The sequence below is a fragment of the Botrytis porri genome (genome assembly GCF_014898465.1).
Source record: "Botrytis porri strain MUCL 3234 chromosome Unknown BPOR_013, whole genome shotgun sequence".
In the NCBI taxonomy this organism is placed as follows: domain Eukaryota; kingdom Fungi; phylum Ascomycota; class Leotiomycetes; order Helotiales; family Sclerotiniaceae; genus Botrytis; species Botrytis porri.
In genome coordinates, this window is record NW_024066087.1 from 12,106 (window position 1) to 24,081 (window position 11,976).

The 11,976-nt window shown below is 26.0% G+C and overlaps 1 protein-coding gene across 1 annotated transcript; it reads right to left on the bottom strand.

Moving 5' to 3' along the window:
- Positions 1–9,801: 9,801 nt before the first annotated feature.
- On the bottom strand, positions 9,802–11,199 carry EAF01_009003 (uncharacterized protein; the record flags this gene model as incomplete). Its single annotated transcript, XM_038917259.1, has 6 exons — positions 9,802–9,951; positions 10,001–10,211; positions 10,261–10,618; positions 10,671–10,760; positions 10,809–11,126; positions 11,181–11,199. The coding sequence occupies 6 exons, from the start codon at positions 11,197–11,199 to the stop codon at positions 9,802–9,804; spliced, it is 1,146 nt and encodes a 381-aa protein (XP_038766864.1).
- Positions 11,200–11,976: the final 777 nt, after the last annotated feature.

The following is an 11,976-nucleotide window of genomic DNA, read 5'->3' on the forward strand; positions in this document are numbered from 1 at the left end:
AAAAGTATAAATAAAGATTGAATTTGTATAGAATTTTCAAAGTTATTTTATTAAATGATTAATTCATACTATAATAAAATCTTTGACTTTGTAACCTTTTTTTTTTGTTAAATTAATTAATCAAATAGATTATTTTTAAATAAATAGATTTCTGTGACGAACCTAATAAACATTTAAAGATCAACCTTAGAATTAAATGCTATAAAATAAAAAGGATATACTATAGAGCTATATATACGATTGGTTCAAAGTGTTACGGAGGTACCCGCACCGCAACATGGATTATAAGATAAACCTAAGGCCTTGGTGTTGGGACCTACGAAAACAGCACTGTAGGGACAGTTGAATTAAAGGGTAACTAAAGATAGCGGTAACCGAATAAATAAGCAGTGATTAAAAGATAGGTACCTATCTTTTATTAGCACCTACCCCACAGTAGGCACAGGTTGCACAACGGTTACAGATTAGCTAGTAAGCACAGGTTAAATAAGCGGTAGCCTTACCAGGTCACGAGGACAAGTGTCACGTGAAGGAAAGTCGATTCGACTTGTCGACTCGAGTAGTCGAGTAGACTTGACGATTCGATCAAAGTACGAAGGTCTATATAAGGGAATGGGTTTCATTACAATGTAGAGCTTCGTGCTCAAGAACAATCATTAGTTTCATTACTATAGTTACGAGAATTGCAACCAGTTACAACCTTATTGAATTCCTACTTGAAGTCTAGTCTAAACCACCTCGAGAGATCTCTAGCCACTTCCACGTGACCCTAGAGGCAGCTCCCGTAACACAAAGCTTATATCATACTAGTCCAATTGGATATAATTATATGTATATTATAAATTTACTTTCCCTTTTTAGAAAGTTTGTCTTAAACTTACTTTAAATGAATAACTTAAATATAAAATATAATTAATAATTCTCTTCTTCATTATTAATATCATCATTTTCTTTATCGATTTTTTATGAAACATTTCAAAAAGCTGAATATATTATTATTAAATGGAAAATGTTGTTCAAAGTTTCTGTCTTTTTTAAGCAATCTTCAAAATATCGATTGTTAAGTTCAGTACCCCACTTTTCGGCCACCCCTCTTTTCGACCACCTCATAAATCTCACCGCTCTAACCAACCACCTCTCTTCAATCTTTAATAATTCAATAATCACTAAATCAATTGATTCAAAAATTTGACATATTGTCAATTATATTATGGATAATAGTTATACCAAAGATGATATTGTTATGGCACTTAGTACTATAATAAAAGGTATAATTATCAGAAAAGCTAGTTTGAATTATGGAATATCTTGTATTACTCTTTAATACTATATAAAAGGTTATCTTTTCTATCAAAAAGGTACTCAAAATATATAAAAGATAGTCCTAATATAAAAAAAAGTATTAATCAAATGAATATTAGTTTAAAAGGCTTTAAGCATTAATCCTATATATCAGTAAATACGAGAAATTGACAAAACCCTTCTCGAAATAAAAGGGAATAAACTTATATTTAGAAAACAATGAATATACAACTTCCTATTTAGAAACCTTGAAATTTGAATCAAAAAACAAATTAGAATCAATAATCAATATGTTTCAGGTACTACTATTAAAATTATTAATAAGTTCTTTGAAAAGTTGAATTTATTGACTATTATTTATATTAAATCGGAAAACAAATGGAATATAAATAAAGCTGGTATTATGAAAGGCCAAAGCTTAAATAATATAATACTTGAAAGTACTAAGAGATACTTTATTTAAAAGAAGTAGTTTAATATAAAAAGTTGGATCTCTTTTATTAAGTATATCTCTATTATAGGAAAAGCACTATTACCCTTCATTATATATAAGAATAAAAGTATTCAACAATAATGATTCTCTACTAAGCTTAATATATATAAGGATTGGAAGTTCCATGCTACAGAAAATGGATGGATTACTAATGAAACAGATCTAGTATAACTAAAAGAGGTCTTTATTTCTTAAACCGCCCCTTCTGACTCAAAAGAGGCTAGATTGCTTGTTTTAGACGGGCATAGAAGCCACGAAACCATTTAATTTATGCTTGAATACTTCAAGAACAATATATACTTCTTATTCCTTCCTTCATATACATTACATATATTACAACCTTTTGATTTATTAATATTCTCTTTTCTAAAACGTAAATACTAGTATAAGCTTAATAAATTAGGTTTACTATTTGATTCTATATCTATAGGCAAAAGGAATTTTCTTATATACTATTAGAAAGCAAGATTAAAAAGTTTAACTCTAAATAATATCATTTCAGAATGGAAAGCTTCAGGTTTATAATCTTAAAACCATACTAAGCCTTTTTTGTTCAAATTATTGTTTGAAAATAGTAATAAAGAAATTCAAAGCTTGAATTCGATTTCAGATAATGATTTTATACTTCAATAGAATATAGATTTATTTTTAATTTGATAAAAAACATTACAAAAAGCAAATGATTTATAAAAATATATATTAATATTAGAATCTAAAAAAGAAACAGACTTATACATTTATCGATTATTCTTTCGAAAGATCCAAAAGCATTTGATATTAAGGATTATGAAATTATAAAGTCTAAGTATCAAATAAAGGAATTAGAATACAAATTAGAATGTATTATACTTAAAAAAAAGAGGAAGATTAACACTAGCCCAAATTCGAAGTTTTTTGGGATTAAGGCTATATACCAGGCTCAAATCGAAGCTAGTAATCGTAAAATTGATAGAATAGACTCCAATAGTATATATAAAACTAATACTACAGAATATTGTATTGTAATTGAATAGTTATTGAATTATTGAAGTTTAAAAATTGTATATATATATTTTATAAGGTGGCCGAAAAGAGGGGTGGCCGAAAAGTGGGGTACTGAACTTAATCATCTCACCTAAATCTTCATTATTGTTATTATTCTTGTAATTAATAAAAATAAGTATTATAATTAGAACAAATTCTTTTTGGTTTTAAGTATTTTGATATAAATCAAATGAGCAGGCTTGTATTTAATAGAAAGCATTTTTGTATCAAATATATTTGTTTTGTTTATATAAAAGAATTCTTTTAATAAAGAAAAACTTAGGTGCTTAGATACAAAGTACGTAAGTAGGGGTAGTATACATATATAGATATAGCAATTCCCTCTTCATATAAAAAGAATAAACAGAAATAAAACAATCCTTTTACTTATACATATTGTATATACATATCTTATTAAGTCTGTCCAATAGAAATAAAGTAGAATTGAAGTACGATTAGCTTTATTTAATGAAATGTTGAAAGAATTAAAGGTATTAATAATACTAAAATTATTGATATTTATTAGATTATAGTTTCGAGAATGAAATGGATTCTATAATATATATAAGGTTTTAAGTTTATTAAAGTGAGATAATATAGGGAATTTATTTATTACATCTATAGCTAATTGTTATATAATCTAAATAAATTGAAATATAAGTGAAATAAAGAAAGCTATTAAGAAAAACAATCTTTAAAAGTAATATTGAATTTATTACAAAAGGTTAAGATTTAATTCGAATTAAATTAATTTTGATCTTTAACTTTAAAAAGAGTTCTTTCGAACTTTACAATATAAGTATATAAAAAATTAATTCTTTATTTAAAATGGAATAACTTAGTTTTGACTTTTTGAACTTTATTCAAATTGTTATAAATATATAGAAACTAATCCAGAATTGTTATATAATCTAAAAGAACATTTTGATTAAAAAAAGAAAGTTAAAATAATATTATAGTTTATATATCAGATTTAAGATTGAAATAAATATAACAAAATTGAATAATAGAACTATTAATTATAGTACCATCTACTTATAATTTCATTCAAATTGAAGATAAACTATATATTAAATTTTCAAAAGTTATTACTAAACTTTTTAGGATTAAAGAAAAAAGATTTTAATTAAAAAGAGGTATAAATAATAAAAACTCATTTAAGAATTAAAAAGTATAAAAACAAGATTTCATTCTATTAATAAATCATTTCGCTGTAAAATCTTAAAATTATAAGGTTTATCAAATCATAATCTATAATTAAGAAATCAAAAGTAAAAAAAAAACAATATTTTTAAATAATATTGAGAAGATTTATATACAAATAAGAGAATAAAAGTGATATACCTAAACAAAAGTAAGTAAAGTATATATAAAAGCTTTATTTATAAGTATATATCAATATTATTCTATTTCTTATCTGAAAGAGCTTTTAATAATATAATGAATTTAATAAATGTTCAAAAATCAATCTTAGAATTAAAAGCTATGAAGTTAAAAAGAATATACTACAAAGCTATATATATAATCCGTGAAGTTTAGTATTATACTAGCCCAATAAAATGCGATCACATGCATATCGTAACAATTTCTTTTTGATTTGATAAATATATGAAAAAGAATATTTTATATTATAAGATAGAGGAAAAGAATTTATTAAAAGGTTTCTAAAGGAGGAGTAGTAGAGTAATTCTTTTTATATAAAGAAGAAGGATTTTGAGTAGGATATAATGAATACAAATAAAGTCGATATAAATTAAACTATTCTAAAGAAATTATAATTATAATCAAAGAATCTTTTTTTGATATATAGATTGAAAGAAATAGTATCAAGAATATAATATTCTAATTCTTTTATATAAATCAAATATAAATTCAATTTAATAAGTCGACCACCCTACTTTCGGGCCACCCCTGTTTTGGGCCACCATTTTACACTAAAAATCGCTTTTTTAGCCTATTAATATCTCTATCAATATATAATCTAATTTAATACAAATTTGAATATATATAATTTAAGCCATTTTAAGCTTATTTTGAAAATCTGAAAATTTTAGGAATTTTCTGTATTGAGATCTAGAGCTTTAAAAGATCGATTTTTAAATTTGTATGGGAATCATATACAAATTTGAAACTTTTATAAAATCTTTAATAACTTTTTAATAAAAATTATTAAAAATAAACTATAAAATTTTATTATAAATTTATAACATTTTTATTTTGAAGGATTCGAAAAAAAAAGAAAATTTCCTATAAATAGATATTTAAAAGAATACCCTCAAAATTATAGGGATTATTTATACTATTTCAAACTTACTATATACTATATCTTTATATCTATTAATTTTTTAAAAAAAAAAATTTAATTTCTATATAAATTTAAGTTCAAAAATTTCAAAAAAATATATAGTTTTCATTTAATGATTGTTATTAAAAAGTTATTAAAGATTTTATAAAAGTTTCAAATTTATACAAATTTAAGAATCGATATTTTAAAGCTCTAGATCTTAATACAGAAAATTTCTAAAAATCTGAAATTTTCAAGGTAAGCTAAAAATGATCTAAATTATATATATATAAATTTTCAGTTAATTCTATCCATAAATAAGAAAGTTAAAAATTCCATTTTTAGTGTAAAAAGTGGCCCAAAAGGGGGGTGGCCCGAAAGTAGGGTACCCGACTTATAATTTAGTTTGATTTTTCGAAGGATATTTTATTAAATTATCAAAATTATCATTTTAATTTTTGTCTAAATATTTTTTGGAATTTTTTTGGAATAATAATCTAATTTGTAGATACTTTTAAATAAAGATGAATATTAATTGGTATTTAAACTACTTGAGAAAGCATTTAGATTTATATCATTAAGTAAAGTATTATAAAAGTCTATATAAAATGAATAAATATGATTGAGATAATTTATATATAAATATAATTCTTCTCCTTTATATAAGGAAAAGAAGAATAATATAATTCGTTTAAGCATGTAATTATATGTTCCGATAAAACACTTATTATAATATTTTTAGATGTAACCCTATCTTACTAAATTAGCTTTAACATATAAAAATCTTTATATTAATCTATAAATGTATGAACACTAATCATTAGGATGTAGTAAATAGCTTCAATTCATTAGCTACTGTATTGTAATTAGTCTTTAGCGAATGCAGGATACAGTAGCTTCGAGCGAGAACGGAAGAGACTAGCTCCTCTTGTAGCGTCTATATAAGACCTATAACTTCCTGTAACTTAGCTAGCTCTTTAAATAGAATACAACATAGACATTGAGAACCTACGAAACCGTGAGTACTACGTCTTTCGTATCCTTCTCAAACCAACAATAAAACATTATTAAATGAATTAAATATATAAAAACAATGAATTGTTTCATATTAATTTTAATTATTAATAACTTATTTAGTATGAAAGTATAATAGATTATTCATATATAATAAAACTAAGAATTATATTAAGAGTAAAGCTGTTATCATAAAACCGAAATAAAGAAAGATTTATATATCCTTAAGATACTTCTTATTCGTAATTAAAACAACCTCAATATTTGTAAAATAATTCTTATATATTATTATTAAAATGCTATATATACAAGTAATTAGATTAATAACCAATAAGTCACCCTGTAAAAAACGAAAATCCTAATATAATTAATTTATAATAAAATACAAAATAAATAAAGACTAATTTCACTAATTCCTTCTTGTATACCAAAATAATCTAAATACTATAAAGAATAAATTTAACGAAATTCCAAACAAATAAGATATCATTGAATACTAGTAAATTGATTTATTAAATAATCCAATTACTAAATTATAGAATACATTTTATTAGAATAGAATTAATTAGTAGAATATATATAATTAAACTCTTAAATAAATAATCTTATATATATATATATATATCTGTAATTAAATTAGGTTGAATAATTTGAATAATTATATAAAAAGATAATTAATCGAAATGAGATTTTTCAATTTGAAAATCAACAGTTAATTAATATCTTTTAAAACTATATTTTTAATATTAATATATTAAGAATATTAATAGTAAAAGGATTCTAAACTTAAGTATTAAAAAGAAAAGAGAATATAAAATATATAAACAATATTTATTATAATATTAAGTTTGAAAAAGATTCTATACAATTACAAAATAATATTACAATTAAAATATTATTTAATATCATTACCTTTTAAATTACATTAATAACAATAACAAAGAGTATAAGGTTAATAAAACTATGAATAAAAAACTAATGAAAAATGTGAGATTCTATAATAAGTATACTAAATCACTTATTAATATCTTACTAATCAAGCTATATATGTATTAATAATATAAGTCTAATATGATTTTATATTATAAAATTATATTATTATATTATAATATAGCTATATCTCTTATCAAATTGATTTATAATAGAATAGAATGAAATGGAATCATATGGAAGATTGTTAATAAATTAATTAAATTGATTGGTTATATTTTTTTCTTTTATGATATAAAATGATTTTGTAAGATTCGATTTAAATCGATCTTATTTATAAGCATAGAATCTACTAGAATTTCATTATAAACTATATAAACCTAGGAAAAAAGCAAGCTAATTCAGCTCAATTAAGCTCTTTCTTATAATTTGTCTTCAATTCAACTCTTATATTATATTCGATTCGTCCTTCAAGCTAAAGTGACTAAGTCTTCCACTATTACTAGAATATTATTATTATTATTATATTCTGGAAAATTACCTCCAACAAAAAGAATAAATTTAAAAATCTATCTAATGAAAAGATTAAAAATTGTAATAATAATAAGAATAATTATAATAATTAAAGTCCTAAGGAATCTATTCTATAATTCGAAGACATTAATAATAATCATAAAATATCAAATGTTATTAGTCCTTTTTTAAAATAAATCAAATACTATAATGTTTTTATTAAACAACAATAACGAATATAAAATTAATAGAATTAACAAACTTAATTGAATTAATTAATTTTAGTAAAACTACTTTTATAATATAAAGTCTCATTATATGTATTTAGTTATCAATGTATCTCTTGATTAGTAAGATCTTAATGAATTATTTAGTAGACTTATTATAGAATCTTATAAATATATATTTAGAAATGATATTCTCTTCTAGTTTCAGAAGATTACAAAACTTAAATCGATATTTAGAACAAAAAACAAAACCATCAATTCTATACTATAATAATATATAAGAAATACTTTATATCTTTATAATCTTTCGAACACTGATTTTTTATCTTTCTAAATATTTTCGATAATAAAAAGTATATAGACTTTTTAATTATTAATAAATCGCATATTGAAAATAAAGAAAGTAAATTGAGATAAAAATAGACTATATAATCATATAGTCCGTATACTAATAAAATATATTATTAATTAACTAATAACTTCTTACTAATTACTGTTCTAATTTTTTTTCGAAATTATTCAAGCGTTTTTTAATATTATTTAAATTCGATTTTTAAATTTAAAAATATATATTATTCAATTCAAAAGTTTATTTGATTTTTTTTGAAAATAAATATAATTTCAGTGAGTTTCTATTCAAATCTTTTTTTTGGATTTTTAAGAAGATTCAAAAGAAGTTTAACAGAATCAATAATTAATTAATGATTTTTTAACTAATCATTAGTTTCCCATTGAAAATGAGTATTATGATCGATGATTACTTAAAAATTCCTTAGAATAATAGTAAGAATTAATCAGTCATATAATTCCACACCGTAATACATCAACTCTAAGTCGAGTATTCTAATTTATAACAACCCCTGTTTTGAACTATCTTTCATCATCAAAAATGATAAAAAAACTTTCTTATTTACAAACAGAATTCATTAAAATTTAGTATTTATATAATTGAAATTATTTCAAGTTCATTTTAAAGGTTTTAGATTTTTAGGATTCTTCTAAATCGAGATTTGAAGTTTCAAATTTCGAATTCCAAATTTATAGAAAATTTATATATAAATTTCATTTTTAGTAAAACCTTTTATGATCTTTCATTCAATTCTTTTTAATTTTTTTAATTTTTTTATATATATTTTGAAAATAAATTTATAATAAATTTCAATTAAAAAGCTTCATTTTTTTTAAGAAAGAATTCTAATAAATAAGTATTGAAGGAGTGCTTTCGAAATTATAAAGATTATTAACTTCTGTTCAATATGTATCTCTATAATATTTATTTTATTGAATTTTTTAAAGAATCTTCATATAGATTCAGACTTAAAACTTTCAACAACTCAACTATTTTCTTTTTATTCATTATAATTAAAAAGTTATTAGTGATTTGAAAATCAGTCTTTTGAAATTTTAAATCTCCATTCAAAAAAAATTCAAAAATCTACGATCTTCAGAATAAACTGAAATTGATTTTAATTATATATAAATAAATTGTCAGAGCTAATAATAAACTAAAAAAGCAATTTTTGATATAAATAAGTGGTCTAAAACAGGGGTGGCTAGAAAATGAGGGGTTTAAGTTACTTAATAATTAATTAAATAATTAAATATAAAGCTTTCTTGATTCATTTCAATTATTAATCTCTAGATAAGAAAACAGTATCCCGGATTACGAGATATCAATTAATAGAGTCCCTCTGTACTTTTTATAAGTCAGTATTTAGTTTCTAATACTACATCTAAAAAGGGGATGTTTACCTTGACTGGATATTATTTTCAGAAAAAGCACTTAGATCGCTTGACAACGGAAATTGAGCGCCGTGTGAAAGGAATGACCGCTATTCCTTCCGGACCAATTGGTCAGGTTATCAATTCTACAGTCAATCAAATCGTATTATTAATATTTTATAACACAATTAAACTTCTCTTCTTCATAGATTCATTCTAATCCAATCATACCCTATATAAGTTTCCTTCGCATTATCACATATTGTAATAGTTTACAGTTCTTTACCATAGTCTCACTGCTTCTCTGAATGATCTGCTGGATGGTCCCGAAGCCATTGTTTGATTTCTTTAAGACCTTTGTCTTCATTGGTCCAAGAATTCATCGTGGTATCAATACTCTTGAGCTGATCAAGGATTGTCTGATCTTCGATAATGGTAAAAGACTACAATAACTGAGTTAACAGGTCTCACGGAGAAGGACAGGGTTCAAACCTTTTTGTAGCCGGAGACCATATCTTGAACATTCGCTTTCATTTTTTCTTCTTTTTTCTCTTTGGTAATAGTTCCGTCAGCCACCAGATCATTCAAGGCGTCCTCCTTTACAATGAGTTTTGTCATATCTAGAAAGTTAGTAAAAGCTTGATCAAGTCTCATAGCGCCCTGCTTAATTGAAAATCTCTTTGCAAGATATTCAAGTGTTTTCCTAACAATTTTTTTTAGCAGCAATTCTCTCCCTATTCGATATTTCATACTTCTCTAGCTCAGTTTTCTGTTTGGCGCCTTCAACTGCGTCGAAAATTAGAACACCAACAGTCACTAAAGCGGCGGCTACGCTCAATGTATTGCCCGCAATCTTGAAGTAGCGCATTCCTCGTCCTACAATCTGTGCACCTTCGGCCGCTGCTTCAGAGCCTTCAGCGGCGGCCTCGGCGGCGCCACCAACACCTTTCTCAATTGCTATGCCTGATTCTGCAGCCTCAGTGAAGAGTTTTGCTTCCTGAGCTGCGTCCCCAACCAGACCAGCATCACGTGCAGCCGACACCTCAGCAGCACTGCTTTTGAAGCATTCAGTAATTAATTTGATGGCATTCGCGGCAAGAGGCCCAAGTTCTGTTTACAATAAGCAATGGGCGCTTCGATGTCAAGCTGATCATTCACATACCTGCGGCACCCCGAGCGACCACGTTCGCTAGGATTCGGAGACCAGAGTATCTGACCAGGGATCCGAGCAGAGCAAGTCCTCGCTCGGTAGCTGGATGGATTAGCCAAAGCATATGGGTAATTCTTGAACATGACTTACTTCCTAATCGCCCCAAAACGGCAAGAGCGAAGACACCACCGGCAACATCAAAAGCAATCTTCATATCCTCACTGAGCTTAACTGCCTCATCTCGCTTTCTATACCATTCTAACTTTTCCTTCTCAGGTAGCATATTCATAGCCGCGGCTATGTATTCCTGAGGCGTAGGATAATCAGCTGCTTTAGAAACCTTTTTGAGGTAGTCGTATGCGCGTATGTCGTTATCCTTCCATTTTGCATCCACTCTTTTCATTTCATCTTGAATCATCACAGATTGATTAACAAGATCTGTAACGCGCTGTTGTCGAAACTTATTGTCTGTACAACAATTAGCACTCAGTCCATCATATCATGACAAGTATTAGAACTTGCCTGTAAAGAACATAGCCATGGTTACTGCTGGATGGTATTGAGATTGGACAATCTGAAGTGTCTAAAGCAAATCTTGGTTGTTGTAGCAAGATAGTAGCTGCCTGTAAATTGAATTTGCGGAAAGTCGTCAATTTCTATCCTTTCTATCTTTTAAGCATCTGCGCTCTCCCTTTGCTCAGCTGTTTAATTCCTTTTGATAGTTTCACTTTGATGCCGCATAAGCGGATCCATGACTAGCACTAAAATATGACAGACTCTTCTACTAGTATGTGACCTTAAGTCTATGGTGAAAAAATATACATACACGAAAGCATATTGATCTCCATTTACTGTATGGTAGGATCTGTATCACAGACGCGTATCTGTATCTGATCGTCAGTACTTACATCTTGCTTTAGTGTAGACTTGGTTTAGGTTCAGCTGTCGTCGACTCGAAAAGAAACAAGGTTTAAAAGTATTTGATACTCCATATTTATGCAGGAAGGATCCTTCTCTTGTGCCATTTCCTGTACGCAAAGCCATCAACAGCCAATAACAACGCCAGCCACGATCAGAAATTGAATAAACTACGCCAATAATGAAAAGAGATATGTCACCGAGCAGCTCAGCTGTCATCTTTCTGTCACAGCGGGAGGACGCAATGTGGGCATCGATTCGAAGTTCACATTTGACTTTTCAAGATTTGGAGCTAGGAATCCAAACTTCAAGCACGAGATTACAAGTTCAATGATTTGAGCAAGTCTCACCAGCGCCAGTCCGCAAAGAATGTATATTTTATTCCTTACTTGAGGCGGTA